This window comes from Anser anser (assembly GCF_964211835.1).
Source record: "Anser anser genome assembly, chromosome: 2".
Lineage (NCBI taxonomy): Eukaryota > Metazoa > Chordata > Aves > Anseriformes > Anatidae > Anser > Anser anser.
In genome coordinates, this window is record NC_139721.1 from 102,421,139 (window position 1) to 102,442,790 (window position 21,652).

Here is a 21,652-nt window from a genome sequence, read left to right on the forward strand (position 1 = left end):
AGCCCCTGCCTGAGGGTGCATCATAGGGCCAGACAGGGCCCCATAGGGCATGGGATACAGAAGCCTCAGTGGAGGCTCGCATCTGGTGCCCAGATTTTGGAAGAAGTCCCTCTGCTAATGTAAGTTAAAACACGTCAGTGATCCACTTTGGATCTAATTCACCAGCTGACCAGGCTCAGGCCTGCTGCCCTTGCTCTGGCAAGCCATGGAACTGGTACGCTTGTTTGCAACAATGCAGGAATTGCTTCCTAGGGCTTCCTACCGTGGTCTTGCTCACATTGAAGACAAAGACAAATTTCCCATTAGCTTTAGAAGGAGCAGGACCCTTTCCTGAGCTCCCAGCCACAGGTTATTTCCTTCTGCTTTGAAAACAATGGAAAAAAAGTGCAAGAAACATCTAGTCAGAATGTTCACATGCACTGCAAAATCTAGGATGACCGTAATGACTGTATGAGCCTGCCTCCTTCAGTTTACAACGTTTTTAGCAGCAAATTTAAATGTGTATTTGAGTATACTTTATAACGTGTTTGACAGCAGTGTAGATACTGATGCATCAGAGGAACTCAGGAATAAATCACAAGTTTCTGCACTCTCCCTTTCTATAAATACCCACTTTTCCTCTAATGCCCAAGAAGACTGCAACACAGATTTATTACTTACCTCCAGGCAAATCTGCTCTAAAATTACAATTCAGTAATAGAAGACTGATCCAAAAAAACTGTTAGTAAAATATTGTGTGTGTACTTGGGCATGTAGTTAGGATTGTTAATATCAATTAATTCTGCTCACAGAGGAGGACTTGTTTTAAAACAACTTCATTTTTCTTCTGCATATATGTAATTACACAGCTGTAACTAATAGCCATAGCAAAGCAATCTGCCATCTAAACAACTCACATTATTCTTCAAAGTATTACTTGTGCTTTTCTTCTTTTATTTTCTCAGTATGAGAGGTGATTAGTAGATATGATTAAATGTATATATCAAGCCTTTTAGCAAAGTACTAAGCCTTGCTTTTCAGCTTCATTTTTAATGGTATATAGCAGATTTCTGGACACAACTGTTTTATTCTACAATGCTGATATCTGTCTCCACATATAGAATAAGATAATATTTATTTCTACAGGATTTCACCACTACCACCCTTTTCTAATGCATGTTATCACCGGTATTCATTTCTTTTATCTTTGTGTAAACCATGTGCTCTATCACATTTGCCATTTTGTTTGGGTGACATTCCCATCAATCAACCGATTGCCTGTGCGTGCACACAACAGGGACTATGAAAATTTACCAAAAATTTCATTATGCTTCATAGCATTCACTGGAAAAAGAACCTTTGGCACAAGAGAGAATTTTAGCTATGAAGAATCCCAAGCCTAATCCAGACAAAATACACGTTTTGCCTGGCTGTATTTCACAGGGTTCAGCACTTTTTAATTTAGTATTTATAGAACGACAGCACACAGAATAAATGTCAGCAAAATATATAGGTAACACTTGCCAGCCACCTACTAGAACAGGAATTCCTCAGCTACCAGCCTGGTTCTGCTTCATAAACAGATACCCTCTATGCTTTCTAAAAGTACATCTCTCTCTTCGGCTAGACTGGCAAAGTGCTCCAGGTGCATGGTTTTAAGCATGGCAAAGATTCATATACTTGCCCATTCTTCAAGGCAGCACAGTCAACTGAAGCAAAGAGGAAATACTGAATACTCACACATGCAGAGGAGGAATGGGAGATGGTTCATAATGGTAGCGTCCCTCATGATGTCTTGCATCAATTGGCACAGGAGGGTGGAATGCTGGAAAGAGGTGAGGCGGATCTGAAAAAAACAAGCGAGGTTCCCAGATCTGAGTATCTCCGGTGACTCTTTAGAAATAACATTGATCAAAACAGAAAAGATAGTTAAAATGTGTGCCAACAGCTCTAAAACTTACAGGTCGAATTCTGCTTTCCTGCTGCAGTCAGTCAGGTCTGCCTGAGCGTTTGGCCCACTGTATTTGCATGAATATCTACTTACTAATTTCACTATTCTCTTTTTATAGCTTAAATGGAAAGGGACATAAAGAAATCTTTAATAAATTATTATGCGCCCATATGTGAAGTGTCAGATCAAAAGGACCATCAAGCCTTTCATAAGCATTCCTGATTTATTTTTTATTAAAACAAGAAAATATATCCCAGGAAGAAAAGTGAAGGCAGAGAACACAATACAATAAAAATGTATACCCTCAGAGATGTGCACAGTCCTACAACGGAAAGAAAAACTGAAGCAGCCTGCTGAGAAATGACAATCTGGAGGAAATCAGAAAACGAAGTTAAGAGGGACACGCAACTGAGAAATGCCGTACCGGAGATGCTTAACTGCATCGCACGGACAGGCAGACACATCAGGAGGAATGAGCCTAAGGACAAGGGGATTCACTCCGTGCACCGCTCTTAAAAAGGACGAGTGCTTTCTTTGTCCCTGTGGCTGCAGACCCGGAGACCCTCAGCTGCCTTACACCCCTGCCCCGTTCCCTCCAAGGATGGGGCTCGCAGCTGCCACGAATCCATTCCCTACTGTTTCCGGAGAGCCTCAGCGACCAGGCTGACAAAAGGGGGAATGCGCCTGGGCCACCCCTGCTCGCCCCCACCTCCCGCTGGGGCTCACACGGAGGGGCCGAGCACAAGCCCACCCCATGTCTCCCCACCACGCCTGCGGCAGAATCGCCTCCCGGTTTTGGACGAGCACCTCTGCCACCGGCGTGCGCGATGGCTGCGGGTCAGTCCGTGCCGTTCCCGGCTGCATCCCAAGTGCACGAAACTCAAACAGTTCCCCGAGAAGTGCTGAGCCTCTCCAGAGGCACAAAACAAACAGATCCTGCCCAATTATTACCTGATTGCCACTTGAGATGAAGTCATGTGTTCATCCGACACTAAAAGCTAACAAGTACAGACGTTAGGTCATGTCATGGATTTACTAAAATGCTTCTAGAAAGAAAAAATCTTTAATTATGCACTCGCAGTAAAACCAAGCCTGTTTCAGTTTTGCCTGCTGACTCTTATGGTATCTTCTCTTCCTGTGTCCTGCCTTTCCTATTCATCAAAATGTAATCCTCTTCTTAGATTATGTTATCTATGGAAACAGTTGCCTCATGCCAACTAGTGATGGTAAAAAAATAGAAATAAAAAAAGGATTTTTCCCCTTGGTATTTGTACAAAGTTGGGTTGGTTTGTTATTGTTTTGAAGAGCGAACGAAAAACTAGAGTAACAAAAATCATGGCCCTCAGGGAACAAACACAGCGGATGAAGGGAAAATCACGTACGTTGTGAGGAAATATTTCCAATATTTCAGGGAAATCTGGAAACATTTGAAATTGCCTGCCCAGTTTCAGGGCTTGTTTTTGAGAAACATCAGCTAGCATGCAATCAGCCACAGCACATTTCTGCCATGTACTGACTCAGGGCTTAGCACCATAAATGAAAAATAATTGTGGCTTACTAATGGGAGCTGGGAACCCGACCTCATGGTAGTTTTCATTCCAGTTCTGCTACACAAACTGGACTTCAGCACGAGGAACAGAGGGTCACGGATAACCAGAGAGCCCGGCAAGCACACAGCTGTCGTCTGAATGGAGGATGCTTGTTTCCACCTCACAAAATGCATTCTTCGCCAGCCAGCAATGTGTACATGGGAAAAGGGGAACAAGGGACGTGTTTTTGAGTGTATCTCCCTGTTCACCTCTCCTGTTCCCTGCCTTGCTGGTATTGACTGCTTTAGCCCAAGATGAAGACAGCAGGTTTTAAACCAGATGTCTGGCCTTTGACCGCAAAAACTCCCCCACTTTCAATGAGGATGGTCTTTCCTACCTCTCCCGCTGTCCTCCTCTGCCCTGCGCATCTAAAATTGTAGGTCTGGGGAGCACAGGTGAGACCACAAAGGTTTTGGCACCCTTCTCCATCTCAGGCAGGATGGGTGCCAGCTGGCCGAGGCCACGGAGCCTCCTCGCTGCCCCACGCTGAGCACCTACCCCTGAGATGCAGTGCCAGCGTTTGTGCAGCGAAACGCCATTTAACCCTCCGGAGGGCCAGCGCTGAAGCTGAACGCAGTCATCTATCATCCCCTATCTGGGGAATGGAGAATGCCTTTTAAATGACTCAAAAATGGTATTCCCCTTTGCGGGGCTGGTGCAGTGCAGAGCACCAACAAGTTGTATTTAACACATGGGACATAAATCTCCAGGAACACCTTTCCGAGTCCTCTCACATTAAGAGCCTTTGTATATCTTGGTCGCATCTTGTTTGCAGTTTCCATCTGGGAAGCAGCCGTACTCCATCACGGCACAGGGAGCTGTCTCTGTCAGCCCTGCACCAACTGAGCAGAGCTGCATATCAAAACCCAACATAATTATCCATCTCACCGTTTATTATTTACACATGAGCAATACAGCTGGGGAACATCATAACTCAAGTGTATGTGTAATAAGTTACTACACTGTAGCCATCTCCTGTTGCAAACCTTAAGAAAAACCACATGATGACTTTTCCAAAGTCAGGCTAAAACTGCTGGAGCAGAATAAAGTGCCACTAAACCCAGCTACCTCCTATTTATCATATAATTTCCTGACTGATGGTTCCACAAACCAGCTGCTAAGTGCTGTGTACTCTACTGTCAGCAAACTAACGCGCTAAATGGAAGACAGGGAGAATAATGTGCAGAACCAGTGGAGTCAGTTTTATGGAGGGAATTCAGATCCTGCCATGTTTCAGTAAGCCCTCAGCACAGAGGTAAGCAGTGAATACACTACATGCTTGGAGAGGCCAAAATCACTCCATTTTTAAGAGCATTGAATATTTACATGGAAAGACTCTTGCATCAGAGACCTGCAAACACACTCATCATCTAGGGCTTCACTTGGAGTTCACCTGAAACTCCATAAAAATGTAACTGGTTGATATGCATTTACATGGAAATACGTACTAAGAAGTTTGCAAAGCACTAACACAAGCCCCAGCCAGCTTCCCATTACTTTTTCATATGCCACCCAGTAAACTACTTCATTAAGGACACCACCACTAGAATACTATGAGCACATCCTGTCACTACTGTTTGTGCAGTAGCTGAGTAAAGAGCAAGTCAGACTACTCACAGGTTGGAACTGAAACTGCACCTACCCAACTCTTTGCTGTTCAGGGTTCTCTACCTATTTAGAAAACCAGGGGCAACTCAGTGAAAAAGCCAGGGCACCTGCTCTAACTACAGTGACATTTACATGTTTCCCATTTAAAGTTGGAGGAGCAAAACTCTTACACTTAGCAAATAGGAACCTTCCTATCCTGCTAAGGAAATTATTTATTGCCATTTGCAATTTCTTAAAAAATCTGGCTGAGATGCAGACTAGCACAGCATCTGCCAGGCAGCTTTCTTATAGACATCCAAAGGCAACTATAAATTCCTGGACAAATCCTTCAAGAAACCCTCACATCCTTGCAGAGACACCCTGACGTAAGCATGCAGCACAGGAGTCAGGACGGACAGGATGCTGCCTGTGTATTTGGAGCCCTCGGCTTCCATTCAGCAGAAGTATCCGATTCTGTGTTTAACTCTCGCTATTTTCAAGAACTCTTAAGGGCATGCCAAGGTACTGGAAATACACTTAAACACATTCCTCGCATATTGCTGAACATGGTATCTGTTGCCTTCTCCTGAATTCTCTGCTGACTGCTGCTGCAAGCTTCCTTCAGACACTCTTCGGTCTCCTACATAGTGAACAGAGTCTCTTTAAAACAAAATGGGAGATACAACTGTCTGAAATGCTGCAAACCAATCCATTTTAACTTGGCGAGACTTTCTGGAAAATATGTCAATTTATGCTGACTTTTTGTTGTGCAAAACGTGCTTCTTCAAGAATCTTTCTTACCTCCTTAAAGAAAGTGAATAGGATCATCTCTCTCAAATTACAATCACTCCTATACAGGAAAGAAAGAAGACATCTCCACTTGTTCTCTGAAAGTCAGCAACCTATGGCTCCTCTGTAGCATCAAGGGAAAGAAACTAGGAAAAATGACAGGTATGTATGTTCCTTGGTGCTGAAGAGTACATCTGAACAGACGTCTAAAGGGATGCAGCAGCCAGCCAGCAGTGACTCACTGCAAGATTCGGTGAAAGGGCAGATCATTCACACTGGCTCAAAGCATAGAATCATGAAGGTTATAAAGGACCTCCAAGTTCATCAGGTCCAACTGCTCCCTACCACCACTATCACCACTAAACCATGTCCCTAAGCATCACGTCCAACCTTTCCTTAAACCCCTCTAGGGACGGTATGCAACACCCTAGGACAATGCTGAAGAGGTCAGACTGCCCCAAAGCTCACTGACGTTACAGATAATTCTTCTGTTGACGCTGTAGTCTCTCACCTTATTCAGTTAGGGAATCGCTAAATTTGGGGAGTTGGGCTTTGGTGGCAAGGCATGTAAAACAGAGTGCCCTCAGCTAACCAATATGCTCAAGCACCTTGTCATCCCTGCCAAACCCTTGAGGAAGATGGCTGCTGAAATGACAGACTGCATTTCTCAGCACGTCAAGAAAACATTTGCTACTGTAGAAAATGCCTGAATCAGCTTGAACACATTCAGTGCAGCCCCAATGTCTGCACCTGCATTGTGAGATCATGGCACAAGCAAACACGGGATTCAAGCACAGGACAGGAAGTGCTTGTTGTATTTTAGCACGTTTGTCATCAGAACGATCAGCTCACCAAATTACATGTCAGAACTAAGCCAGGTGCAAAACTGCATCCGAGATGTAACCTCATTTGAGGTGAAATCTTCTCCCCGCTAAAATTCATTTGGGTTTTGATGCTGAACTCAGTGGTACCAAGATTTCATACCAGATGTAACAGAAACAATACCAAGCAAAATATAGCCTCTCCACTAATGTCTTTTCAATACGCAGAAGAGTTTTGAAGAGTTTGCCAGCAAATTTCTACACTTCCTTTGGTTCATAAGCTGATCACCAGATGGGAATTTTCTAATATTCAGGTTTGCAGAGTCCCTAGGGGCACCACTGTTTCTTCACGCACATTTGCTTCAACTGATCTGAACTTAATGGTATTGCCAGGTTTTATGGCAAGAATCAGGTGATTTTTTTGCCAAGCAAAGGCCTTATTTTGGATTTTTTTTTAATTACAGCTTGCATTAGGGCTCAATAAGAGCATGTCCTGTTGTCTTTGGGGGACTTTTTTAGTTCTCCTTCAACCCAGGGTGAGTTATGCTCTCTACTTATGCTTATACAAAGGCTTTAATCAGGAAGAAAAATGACTGAGCCACATCCACACGGTAATGCATGCACTTAACTCCGTGCACTTTGAAGAGTCTCCCCACGGTGACTGGAGTTGCTGTTCCAGCAGTGCTGGTTGCCATCTGAAGCACAGCTTATTTGCAGGCTGATCCACAGATGTGTTACGGCCGGTTATCTCAGGAGGCTTTTCTGCGTCTGTGGGTGCGTGCATGCTTCCAGCGGGGAGACCGTAGTGTTGACCTGAATGGGACCACTCGCTGTCTGACTTTACAGCGAATGAGCTTTTAAGTAGGGGAAAACAAAGAAGAAAAAGCCACGGCAAAACCATAAAAAGGCAAATAAATGGGTTAAAGCTCCAAGTGGACAGAGGGAAAGGGAGAGAAATATTTTTTAATTGGTAAGTTCTCTCTATTTCAGAAACACTATACGTTAATTGTGCTAACATGCAGTAGGTGTAACCCTTTCATTGAAAAACACAGTTTTCAATCAGACCTTGTCCCTTCTACATGTCTGTGTTTAATAACAATGAATAGAATTCCCTCCCTATCCTCTGCTTCTGTTTGCTGAACCCATACATTGATATTAAATATAAACCACAGGAGTTCCAGCCCAAACCTCACAAACCAGAACACAGCTCCAGCTCTGTGCCTCTTGTTACAGCTGAAAAAATAATGTCTACCTTTGCAAAGCTGAAAATGAAGACTTCAGGGCAACTGGGATCCTTGGCATCCACTTTACCCCTTTTTAGGTTGTAAACTTAAACACCTTGTGGGAACATGTTTTATTGTTTTCAGTAGTTCCACAACAACCATCATGCCAGACACTTGAAGGAGAAGCAGTTATCTGTGCGGTGGAAGAAAAGTGGCTGGAAATGATTTCATCAGCTGGCACCAAGAGGTCTTTAATATGCCAAATTTGCTGCAGGTATTGGCTAAAGAGCTGCTGGATTGATTTCAGTTTGAATTCCTTATTATTCCCCCCGTCACCGCAACTCTGCTGTCTGAGAAGCAGGACTGTCCTCTGGAATACTAAATGAACTTCCTCAAGTCCATTCAGCTCACTTCAGCGCACCATTTGCTCAAGAAAAAAAGAAAGAGTAGTAAGAGACAGGCTTCTAGGGTAATAAATATGCTACTTCTACAAAACACCTTGAACTCATGATTCTCACATCCTCTAAAAATATAAATTGTGGTTCATCATAAGCTGGTGACTTACAAATGACTGTGTCCATTGGGATGCACTTACCAGTAACCAAAGGGCCGTGCGTGCTGCCCTGATCAGGCAGTGATTATGCTCCTGCCCAGCTGAGCAGGGTGCACGCAGCACTGCCTGTCAGAAGCACTGCCCCACAGCTGCCCCCTGGGAAAACATTTTTCAGAGAAGGAAAATCAAGGCACCCTGACACAGTTTCCCCAAGAACAAACAGCAAATGGGTAGAAATACAGCAGGAATAGCCCACCTCAATAGCGCCTTCCTCCCAGCAAGCAGCACTGGCTGCTTCAGCCTATAAGCAACCTCAGAAAACCCTCATGAACATTAGCAAGTCGCATATAGCCAGCATCTGTACATTGGCCCATGCTTTCAGGAAAAAGACAATGATGAGACATCTTGGCCTCGTTACCAAGTTACTTGGAGGGAAAATGTTTCATCTAATGCAGCTGGCTCTGGGTACAGCACAGCTCATCTTTTTCATAACCTCTGGATCCCATGCAGCGTTTCTTAACAAACTTAATAACGTGGTCTCCACAAGAAAATGACAAATTGTCCTCTGCCAGGAAACTGACAAAAGAAATCCCTCCCTCCATTACCTCAAATGGACTCTCTTCAGTGAAAAAATAATTTATCTTTTGCCTTGCAACATGCTTTCTGTTTTGCTGTTGTTCTCCCTAACTTCTTGTGCTACCACACATCAATGCATCCTCTGCAGCTACAAATAAGCCCCACCAGAATTACGGAAAGCAACACAAGCACCCTTGTTTAACTCGACTACCTCAGGCAAGTGGCTTAATCCTGATGCTCAGGAATGCTTCCCACCTTTTATTATATATGTGTATAATTATCTTCAGCATCCTTCCATACCACCATACATACACATTTTTGTATGTCTGTACATTTACACACAAATACTTTTGTACATAGGTACATGTGTATACACATTTCTGTAACATACAGAAAATTTCCGTGGTTGAAGGTGGGCTGCAAAGTGGAAACTAAGGAAATGAAAAGATTATAAAATAAATAAATCCTGACCTACACAGAAGAGAGCTAAAGAGAAACCTCACAACGCAAAACTAACCCCAAGCAGAGGTTGAACAGGGGCTCCCTGACCAGTGGGAGCGATGAGCTGCCATACAGCAGCTTGGTTATTATATATGGCTCAGCACTGGTCAAGGAAAGTGTCTGAGCACCCTGCTGTCAGCCACATATATTAACGTAGTGATTACAGATATATGCAAGATGCAGGTGTAAATGTGGCTACGGAGAGGTAACAGAAAGGTAAAGCCTTGAAAAATTCCATAAATATCCCTGTATGCTTCTGATTTGACGTGGGAGCGAATAAAGAAAAGTTGGGTAATTAAACAAGCTTTGGTGACATTTTTAGAAGTTGGTAAAAGAATACTGGGAGTCAATGTGAAAATGTTACTTGTTTAGGTAACACTTTGGAGATGTGTGTATTCTTCCGTGTAGCAAAATCAAGTCTAAAAGCTACTTCAAAGGTCAAATCGTGAACAGTTGGGTATCAGAACAGCACGATGCAAATCACTGTGGCTAAACAGCTTTCCAGCAGCTGAGGTTCTGGACCACAGGGTGAAAGACTTGGGAATAGGTTATACTTAGCAGCTTTGATGAGTAATTTATGGCATGATAGGAATTAGAGAGGGAAAAGTATAATTAGATCAATTATGTTTATTTTTAGATATTAAAACAGTTCAGATTCTATGGGATGCACAATCAGATGAAGTCTCGGCGAGACTTTTTTTCCCTGCTGTTCAACTTGATTTTTTTTTTAAATTTCATCCAAATACTCATAATTATTTCGCTTCTTTCTGTACCATCCTAAGCAATTACTCTCCTTCTGTGGTGTTTACACTCTTCAAGCTCTTGCAGATTAGTAGATAGTTACTGCACGTGCTCTCAGGCCACTCAGTAATATACATTTATTGCATTCTTTAATCTTTATGTCCATATTCTAAATTAATCACAGTCACTTGGTTTTGCTCCCTGGGTTCCTTCCAGCTTGGGAGAGCTATATAATTACCACTCTTGCACTCTAGGGCATCGGGTCTTCTTGTAGGCTGACATGACACTGTTCAGGAGGAAGAAGTCTTAGAAATTTGTAAGCCAAATAACCTATTTCTGCAAATTTCTCTCTCCAGCAGGGGTGTGTGTTTCTACACACATTCCCATGTACCATTATCTTTCTTCTTCCCACTGTGAGAAAGTGCCTTTGCGATGTGGTAGCAACCTACACCACAATTTCTAGGGGACTGATGGTGAAATTGGCACCGCTCAAGCCAAGTAAAGACAGAAACTTGCTCTTGCTTGTTACTTCTTGACATTGACTTCAGTTTGAGTTGTTTTCTTCGTCCTTGCTCCCTCATGTTCCCCCTCAGCTTCTTAGAGAGTTTCTGCCACGTATTTCATTTTTATGCTGGGTACTTTTTGTTTCAGGTCATTACAGAAGATGGAAAGTAAGGCAAGTTCCCTTAATTTGCCATATTGACATCTATCCTAAGCGCTCATTCAGGCTATTTTTGAGAATGTCATATTGTCAATATTCAAGCCAATCTGTGTTAGTTTTTCAAGCCAAGCTTCACGAGGCAAATATTTTTACTGAAAAGGGCCTTAGTCAAATTACGTCCCTTGTCTGTGCCTCACTCTGGCCACTGTTAGCACAGAGATGTCCTTTCTGAAGCACTCTGACAGTTCAATGAAAAGTGCTAATTAAGAGCTAAAACAAGAGAATTAAACCTACCATGTTCTGTCTACTCATTATTTAACTCCTTAAAAAGAATAGTTCAACTGCTTAAAACTGCTCATTCTTTACAAATCTCTCTTGGGTTTTGCTCATGATCGTTTTAGGTTTGTTTTTCTTTACAGACAACTTCTAATAATTTCCTAATATACAAACAGAGGATGAGACCATTACCGAAGAGCTTTAGATATAATTGTGCTTTTTGCTGGATTATTGTGAGGATCCTGTCCATGCCCAGCTTTCCTCCCAGTTTCCTTTTCCCCACTGTAGGGCTTTTGTCTCCACAACACATGGCAAGTTTCTCATGAAGTCGTACCCACAGCTTCACTCTCCTCCTCTTTTGTTCTCTGCTGATCTGATGGCAGGGTCAGGCCTGTGCTTCTCCTACTTTGGGAACACAGTGTTGTTTACCAAAAGCACCCGAGTCCTCACGCAGAAAGATATCACCCACTTGTAGCACCAATGCTGAGGAACAGGATGAAGGGCACACGTCTGAACACACTATTTTAAACACACGAAGAAGAAATTAGTTCAGTGAGGGGAAATCAGAGTGGACAAGACTGGCTCAGGGTCCTTATGCCCTGTGAGGACAGCCCTGAGTTGGCAGCACAACAGCTCAAACCAGGATGCTGTGCTGTGTCACATTCACTCACATCTCCTGAGCTCTCCTGTCTGCCCCGTGTCCAGCTGGCACAAGCCTCGCTGCTCAGACTGCATGGGTAGGCCCAGTCTCACCAGGGAGGAAAAATGGTACCATTAAAGAGAGAAAAGGAAACGTGGTAGAACATAGATGTGAGCAGGCAGAAGCATAAAAATACTGTAGTAGGCAAAGCAGCCCTCAGCATTAGCAAAGATCTTTCTACATAGCAAAAGCACAAAAGCATGTTCAAACTCTTCACAGCAGTCTCCGTCTTTGCATTGTGTCTACAGTACTTGCTGCTATAGGGCCCCAGTTCATAACTGAGCTTTTTGGCACTAATATAGATGATTATAGCAACATCATCTTCTCCTGCCTTAGTCCAGGCTGACTGGAAGCAAAGTTACATTACCTGCCTATGGACACCAGTGTTCTTCAGATTGTTTTTTAAGGGACAAGATGAGAAAAAAGTAGACGTAGCTGGACCACAACCCCACAAATGTGAGAGGAGTGAAAAAGGACTGTTCTTCTGTACCACCATGCAGTAGGGGAGCACTAAAGAGGAAGTCACTGCTTTTCATTCTCATCCTTACATCCTTAAGGAGAAGCCAAGGATGCTACTAGGAGACAAGAGCCAGTGGAGAGGAAAGACGGCCAAATGAGGATCAGGCAGACAGCCCACCATTCACTGCCCCACTGCCAACTGCCACAGGAGGCTACGGATTCTGGAAGTTTAAATGGCCTCAAGGGAACGTGGGAAAAGTCACAGAAGAGAAATGCAGCAGGGGTCCAAATATGTAGAAACCGCTTCCAGACCAGGAAATTCCTGGACTGCAAATGACTGGGAGTTGGGAGAGTACTTGGGGGTGCAAGGGGAGGAGAACCACCTGCCCTGTTCTTACATAAATGCCTGGGCATCTGCTTTTGGTCACTGCTTGGAAAGGACGCCAGGCTAGATGGACCTTTGGTGTGAGCCAGTTTGGCCTCTCATGCTCTGTGCAGTCCTGGCCTCGGAGCTAAGATGGCTGCAAAACCCTTCCCCTTACATTCAGCGAGAGCCTCGCCAAGAGCAGTGCCTGAGCCGTGGGACGCCAGCAGGCTGCTCTGCTGCCTCCTGCGGGGCCTCTACAGCTCTAAGAGGCATGAGTAGGAAGACTTCCCAAGCCTGTAAGAGCAAATCTTTTAGTTCCGTGGTTGTGCAGCACACTGCACAAAACGGGGCTTTGGTCTACGGCTAACATCAAGCACACGGTGGTAATAAAAATAACTGAGATGTGTGTACCCTGCCCACCGAGAAGCAGTCCTCCCTTCTGCATTTCTGTGCAGTCCGGCTACAGGAAAACGGGGGACTTCACAGGGGACTTCATTTACCCTTCAGCAGAAGAAGAGACAGTTCTGTTCAGTCACACCCCTTGGCAGTCTTGGAGTTTTTCCAACACATTAAGCATCGGTTTCCCGCCAGTGAAGTGTTTGATGCTCTACTAAATGCAGTGGCACTTGGGAGAGGTATAGTAACTCTCCATATGGAAAAGCTGTTTGACTCAAAGGTTGGAGGTCAAAAGTTTAAATGTTCGTGACAGAGACGACAGCAGTCCTTTTCTGGTCAATAACATCAAAGGGTTTGCCAGCTCTTAATGCTACTATTGTTGCTTGTTTGGATCCTATTGAAATTCTAGCATATTTATTGCACTCTGGGAGCATAAGGACTTTTTGTTTGTTTTAATCTCTACGCTGAACTGAAGGAGTCTGAAGTGTTGTGACTACCCTTATTCCTGAGGAGAATGCATGGGTGAACAATGCCAGAGGATGGAGCATTGTAGTCCCAACCAACTTGGAGCTTTCTTCTCCACCAGAAAATATAAATGATGGATGGAAACATATGGTCCCTGTTGGATAGCACTGGAAATCTTTGCTCCTGAACTCCCCACATGACTGGTTTTAATTGTTTTGTGCTACGGTAGGGGGCGAAAAGCATTTGCTATGATCAAGATCTCCATTTTGCCAGTCATTGTTGAGAAGCATTCTGTATTAGCTGACTAACAGTCCCATTAGACAAAACCGTGGCAGCGTCAGGAATAGCAGCGAGGTTCTCTGAGACGAGCTCGAGTGCCGTAACCACAAAAAGTATCACTTCTTCCAGCCCTTCTCTGCTCTCTGAACTCGTGCTTGCGGTTAGGCAGAAACTTATTACAAGATCTATGCAGTGCATGTTCCAGGCATTGTATCAGCCATTGATACCTCGTGCCTTGCCAGAAGCAGGATCGAAGTTCATTTGTTACTACCTTCCTCAGATTCCTGTTCCCCTCTCCACAATGAGGATTAGCAGTTTAAGTTATGCTTCTGACCTCCATCTGGCTAGGCAGAAACAGATGTCTGCGTACTTGGGCACGATCTTATTTCAAAGTGGGGACTCTGGGTTACTAATGACGTTATAAAGGCAATAGCATATGTTGGCTCTCAACAGTCCATTGTCTAATTGGGATGGTTTTAATCAAATATAAATGTACCCGAGTTTTCACAGCTAATGAATAAATCCCCATTTTAAATAATGACAATAATTTCAAATTCTCCATCGAGGCAACATCCCGAGGCATGCCTACATGAGCAGCAGCTATCGCAAAAGGCTGTAAGAGGTTGCAGCAACATCCGCTTCAGCGCAGTTTGTTATTTAAACAACTCCTAACTGCCCTTCCCAGAGGTAAGCTGCAGCCAAATTGTTTTCCTTCACTTCACAAACCAGATATGCATGGCTTATTTGAACAGCCCGAAAGTTTACTTTAGTCTCTGTTTAAATACCTTCTACCACATATTTCAAACAAACAGTTCACTTCATTAGAAAGGCAAACAGTTTAGCCACAGAATACTAGCACTTGAGGAGAACCACACCAGGCAGAGAAATCCTCTGCCCCTGTGTCAACACGGCCCCGTCGGCAGCCCCGGCAGCATCCATGTGGAACTCGGCTTCAAAAGCCTTTCCACAAATACTTCACACGTCTGTTTGTAAGTAAATGATAAGATAACCCCGAAGAGATTATCCGCAGGGCTGAAAGCCCCCGATGACTATCGCTGCGGCTGCACGGGCAAAGAGAAAAACCAAAATGTTCCTTGCCAGCCCTAGGTGAGCTGTGGAACAGTAAACTCGGTGGCAATCCGGTAATATAAACTAAACCTGTTAAACTGGAAAGGCAGTGCTGCTTTGGTAGTGTGCTTTGGCATATTCGGCTCTACAAACGGAATCAAATTTTACCCTTACCAATGACAAGGTTACCCCACCTCTGTCAGTATTTAACCCGCTTGTTAAATTGGCCAGGGCAGAGGCTCGTAAAAAAGAGAGAAAGCTGCATCATCAACAACGTGCCTCACCAGAAAAAGCACTGAGCTGTTTCTTTCTAGAAAAACTGCATACAGATTTTCGACCTCCTCAAGAGCTCCCGACGTACTCTCAGACCCAAGAAGCAATCAGGAAGGAAGGAGGAAGGAAAAAGCCAGCGCCGGGAGGCTGCCCTCCCCTCTGCGCACTCGAGCTGCTCCTGCAGGCACGCGTAGGCTGCACATTCTGGCATCACTGGTAAGGCACAACCAATGCTATCTCCACAGCTCTAGCACAGCATTAAGGAGTGAACTATGGACTACTCGTACTGTCTTAGATACATCCTCAGGCAAAGCCAACCACCTAAAATCTAAAAATCCTTCCAAAAGTTTGTCAGCAGGGCCTGATGGCACATAGCTGGGAGTTAAGCGTTCACAAGCCAGGAGAGCACTGAAGTTACTCAAACGGTCACATAAAGAGGAAAGGAACAGATAGGATTACTGCTAATGGGAATCGACTATTGTAAAGTATGGATGTGGAAGTTAGGACACCCAAGCAACTACAACTTTAACCTTGTAAAGACTCAAAACATAATTTCTAGTCATTTTCATATTCAGGGTGAAACTCAGGCCCCACTAAGTCAATGAGAGTTTTATCGTTAATTTCACTGTAGTTCTTGTGATTTTATCATGATTCTTGTTTTTCTTTTCAGTGTATTTTTTTTTCTTAAGGCTCCAGTGTTTTTAGCTATGTCACTAAGAAAGAATCTCATTAAAAAAAAAAAAAAACACATATGTTTCCAGCTGTTGTGGCTGCAGAGAAAAGCTGGAAAATGAGAAAGCCCCAGGTTTCATAACCTGTGAGCAAACAAAAAGAGCCAACACAAACACACATGAGCACACATGTTGGTACAGGATCGTAAAACAGGTATGTATGTTCTGCATGCTCATATACACAAAGTTATGATTTTGAACACTTAGGTACTTGGGGATGTCAGGACAGTACATCCTTTTTCCAAAAAGTATCATCAGGCGTTAAAATCTGTATGTTTTAACTGTGACTATCTCCCACTTTTTTTGTACAGGTCAATACCAGAATTGCATAACACACATAGCAATAAGTTTTATTTGTCTAAATAGATGCTTCCTGTACAAAGGGTATTATTTGTCCTCTCTGGCAAGAGTTGAGTATTCTTCTACATTGTGCTTTAAGGCAATAATCTGTGTTTATGATGATTGCTTATTAAAAAAATGTGAGGTAGAAAGATTGTTTCTGAGCATTTTAGTGGAATGGCTGAATTTAGGTTTAAAGCGGAAATAAAACCCCTTAAGTTTCAGCAAGAACTAGAGAAAATAACAGTCTTATCCACTTCTTTGAGGTGCTATGATAATACAGGCAATAAATTTACTATTATTATTACAACTGATAACACAAGCTGAGCTAATAGAACTAAAATATCTTCTAAACCAGTTCTTGGAGAGCTGATAATATTAACCTTTAGGTGCCAGGAGTTGGGGATTTCTCAGCATACCAAGTTGGTTAACTTACTGATGCTAAAAATAGGAATCTAAACCCTGCTGCTCTTGGTTATGTACAAACAATATGATTTTTTCAAGCAACTCTGATCCATTCAAAGGGATAAAAATATATATATATATCCATTTATTTCAAGATGCTTATGTCCCGAGGCTTCTCTAATACAAAAGGGAAAAAAAACAATTTATTGTTTCTTATGACATTCCCCAATCTTCAACTTGAAACAGACCACTTCCATAGAACTTTTTTTACAACATTCCACAGTCTTCTGTTGCAGTTTTTTGTTCCCTAGCACTTTCACAGCTACTAGCTGAAAATTGCCTATCCATTGTCTTTAAAGAATCTTTGGTAGGAATAACTGTAAGCTACAGAACAGAAAACAACATTCCCTATTCCCTTTTTTCATGTATTTATTCTATATATTATAGATAATAGCAAAAGAAGAATAGCTTGCACGTATGCGTCTATTTATTTCCTTCTGTTTGATCAGCTGAAATGAGGAGAAGATGCAATGGCCTGACTAGGTATTTAACTGACACATACTGAATTTTATTTCTGAGTGATCTCAGCTTCTGCAAGAAGTTATGCCTACCCAAATAGCACGTTTTTTTTGAGTTGATGGTTCAAGGGTGCCAGAGCTAACCTAAGTTCCATCTCAGACATCAACCAACAGACTACAGCTTTCCCTCCAAATTTAGTTCACCCTCTTGCCACAAATGGACAAGCTTTTTGGAAGAGTCACTTCAGAGATAAGGAAATCCCCCATTCTATATTTGAAGCACAAGTATAGAGAAGAATCCTAGGAACACAGGAAAATCCCATCAGCCCATCTTTCTCTGCAAGTTTTACTTCTACTACATTCTTTACTTAAGCAGTCTGTAATTAGTTTCATTTCATCTACCCATACTGCAGCAGTAAAAACCTCAAATGAGCAATAAAAAAAAAAAAATGACAATAACTCATGTAAACATCTTATAAATGTACTTTCAAAGAGTGAAACACAGAAAAAGCATTCACTGAAGAAATCCAGATCTCTGGTTTACATCCAAGATCACCATGGCTTGTCTTTTCCAAGTGTTTAACTTGGGGTGACATCTCTTTGGAAAAAATGACCTCTTACTTGATGCCCAAGCCCAGGGTCATCCTTGAGAGACTCTCAATCATGCTTGAGTTCAGCAGCTTTCTTGATAGCAGAATGTGAACAACTGGCATCAACAATAGTCTGTGCTCTTAGATTCCTCTCGGTGACATATTCTCATTAGTCAAAATGAGATGGCAACACTTCACTGACGTTTACAATAATGGTGGCACAAGCTGCCTTTCAATGCAGGCAAAGAGCAATTAAGAGGGGCTTGCCCCTTTCTCGTGTGCAAACACGACCAAGGCTATAAAGTAGTAACAAGTATATTTAGCGTTTTCTTCATTTCACTGAAATGGAACTCCAGAATTTGCTGAACAATCCCAAATTGTTTAAGCAGGTGGAAGCCAGAAAGCTATTTTTAGTAGGCCTGTAGATTCCTTAGTACATCATGGTTAGAACTTGGGGGTGAACCAACGACAGAGACAGTCGCCAACACCAGACCTTAAACTGTGACACAGTGAACAATCCTATGATGAGGTACAGTGGAAGATGAGACCAACAGCAGATGTTTCAAAAGGAGTAGCAACTATCACCTTCTACTTCACACAGAAGGCTGGTCTGTTCTGATGGAAATCTGAGAAGCAACCTCCTAGAGCGCTCGAGCTGTTCCTTTTTAGGCAGAAGTAGCATGTAAATCCTCATGACAGGAGGTACGTGCCTTTTGCTCCCTCTCATCCAAAAGATTTTAGGAAGGTCAAAGTGAGGCAAGAACCAGGACTGAATGGATTTCAGAGTAAACACTTGAGCACTAGGCAGGCCCTTTTGGGTGACTCAGGAAGGGCTGAACCATCATGCCAGGCACATGCAGGGACTTTTTGGCCAGGTGGGAAAGCAGTTCTCAAGATGAAAAGCTCCCTTTGGCTGCCTTCACTTCTGGCATACGTTGCTATTTGTATCTGATTACAAATTTGGCATAGCATGTGCTTTTTGAAAAAGAAAAAAATCAAGGGAGACTCTCCTTTTCAAACACAGGCTTGGAGAGAAAATAACAGTCCTGCTCCCTCCTCTCCCCCTTCCCAAGAAGGGCATAATGGGGGGAGAAGAGGGGTCAGCAAACCCTCTGTAAGTAATCCGCAATTAAGTTCTTTCTTAACTGAAGCACTTGGCTCAGGGCTGGATGGTGTTTGTCCTGTGCACGTGACCGCAGCAGAGAGAAAGCTCTGGCTCGAAGCTCTGCACCCTGAGCACAAGGAAGCTCCTTGTTCCCTGGTGCTGAGCTGGTGGATGAGGAGGAGCGTGAGGACTACGCTGTAACTAGAGCTACGTTAATGGGACATGAATGATTTGCACCGCTGACCGGCTATATGTACTCTGAGATTGTCTGACTCAGAACCCAGTTTACTCATCTTGCTTACATAAACCCAGCAAAGCACACACCAGACTCTAAAAGCAATCAGGGAGCCTGATGGAGGCCTGACAGGAGAAGGAGCTTGACAAGGCTGCTTCGGGTTGGTTAAGTGCTGTTTTGTGTGCACAGTTCTTTAAGGAAAGCACTTCTATCAGGACCAGGGGCATTTGTTACATGTATGGACAAATAGCTGGGGTAGTCTGCACAGGGTCCACCACACGTGGCATCAGCACCTGAGCTGGCTGAGCGCAGGCAGGCACAAGCACCAGCACCAACCAGAACCACACCAACGTACAGACTCACAGGCTCTGTGCTGACCCCATGGCCTAAAGGTAAGTGGGAACAAGCCCTGTTGTGGCAGGATGCTAAACTAACACTCTAATGATGACTCCTCATCACTTCCAGGGCAGCCACAAGCAGAGCCAGCACCTAGCGCAGGGCACCACCGTGCTAGGCATTCATCGTCATATACGGACACATCCACCCTCCTATGGAGGCTCGTACCTTGCCATCCCTTAGCAGACTGAAGACTAAAGCAGGCCAGGGAGTTTCCAGCCAATAAAATAAAATATAGAGGTGTCTGCCGGGAAGAGCTTTTCCAGCCAATGTACTCTATTTAATATCCCAGCAACTCTTCATGTGGTGTTAGCCCCAACATGGGGAAAAAAAAAATCTTAAGTTTGGACACGATCCAAAATCCACATTCCCCAAGCAGCTGAGAATCACTATGGGGACAATTCAGTACACACTTTTTCATTTGACAGTTTCAGGCTCAAACCCCCAGGCACTGGCACAGATGCGTGTTGCACTGTGTGTTTAAATCCTGCCACACCACTCCAGCTACAGCATCTGGAGTGGCTGCAGCAGCCACTGCCGCCATAACAGGTATTGCTTTTGCTGCCAAACCAGCTGGGGAAGAGGTATTGGCAAAGATCTGGCATACGGATGTGTGCAAGGGCTTTTGAACTTTTTTTTCCCCACTTGTTGGCAGCGGCTTATGCCAATACAGACACTTTGAAATGACAGACAAGAACATGCAGAAATTTGAAGGAGAATCGGGAAATAAAGTTAACAGCTAAAAAGAAGACAAAAAAGAAATCTGCAACCAGACAGAGGCCTGCAAAAATGCAAGTTTTTGGAAACACAGGGGAATAAGATCTGTGTGGATAATGAGCACTATCAGGAGACCTCTGTGAGAGGGCCTTATAGAGCTCATTTGTTGCTGATATAGGTACAAATCTGTCAGGCAGCAACTGCAAAGAGGAGTAAGAAAGGAGAAGGGGAACGGAGACCGGAGCTTGGCTCAGAGATGAAGAGAGAGGGAAGCTGGCTTCCCGCCAGGATTTTTGTGAATGGGTGGGTGTGTAGTATCCATTTCCTCTGAGTTCCAGGGGGGAAAAAACAACAAGAGGGTAGGGAAATGCTTAGAGTGATATGTTATTTGGTCATGCTTCAAAAATGTGCAACTACTGTCACATAATTTGATATTTTTCTAGTATTATGGGTATTTTCTAGCAGCCTGACTCCTTCTTTCTTAACAAAGATATTTTTCATAGTGTGCTGAACGTATTCCATTTTTATATACCAAGTATCTATTCATAAAAAATGCAAGCCCTAAGTGAAAAATTCTGAATTTATGAGGATAGAAGACTTTAATGTACCTTAACTGTCTTAAATTCTCATGCTGATTTCTGCCGAGCTAACATTTTCTTCTTTCAGCATAAAGGGGCAGCAAAGGATATTAAGAGAGGTCTAAGAAACAGTTTCACAGGTGTTGCAAAAATTAGTTTCTCCGAAGTACATTTGAAGCATAAATATTTTATTGTATCGTTGGCAAAACAAGTTAGAAAAGAACATCTGATGATGAAAACAAACAACTGAACAGATGAAAAAAATTAGAGCTTTAATATGGTGAGGTTTGGGTTGTTGCTGGTTTTTCCCTAGATGTGTGATCAAGTCTTGTCCTTGCCTTTCATTGTTTGGATCTGGTTTTTCATTACAAATGTTTCTTAATTATAAAGCACGTGAATTTTGTGGTGGAGATATTCTAAGCTGAAATAATCATGTAACATAAAACAGATTACTGCAATTTGAAAGTTAGCTGCAAAACAAAGCAAGAAAAACTATTCAGAATACTTCACAGAACTCAAATGAGTGACCGAATTTAAGAGAAAGCGGTATACAATAATCAGAGCCAAGACAGAAAGAGAAGGGCCTAAAATTAGGCTCCTCAGCAGAGATTAAAGTGTACAAGTCATAGATTTCCAGAAGTCATCGTTTCCTAAAAGTGAACATGCATGTGTATGCAAGGGGGAGCTGTCTCTGACTTTGAGACGGTGAACTTTCACCTCTGATTTCCAAATACACGTTTTTTTATATTACTCAAACACTATCAAATCAAAACAGCACCATTAA

General features: G+C 43.2%; 1 protein-coding gene across 6 annotated transcripts in view; it reads right to left on the reverse strand.

Annotated features, from left to right (window-relative positions):
• GLI3 (GLI family zinc finger 3) overlaps positions 1-21,652 on the reverse strand; it is a 217,807-nt gene that overhangs the window by 95,361 nt on the left and 100,794 nt on the right. For all 6 annotated transcript variants that reach the window (XM_083825633.1, XM_083825630.1, XM_083825634.1 and 3 more), the window contains one exon: positions 1,720-1,825. In XM_083825633.1, the coding sequence (XP_083681759.1) occupies positions 1,720-1,825 (106 nt within the window). The remainder of the gene's footprint in view (positions 1-1,719; positions 1,826-21,652) is intronic.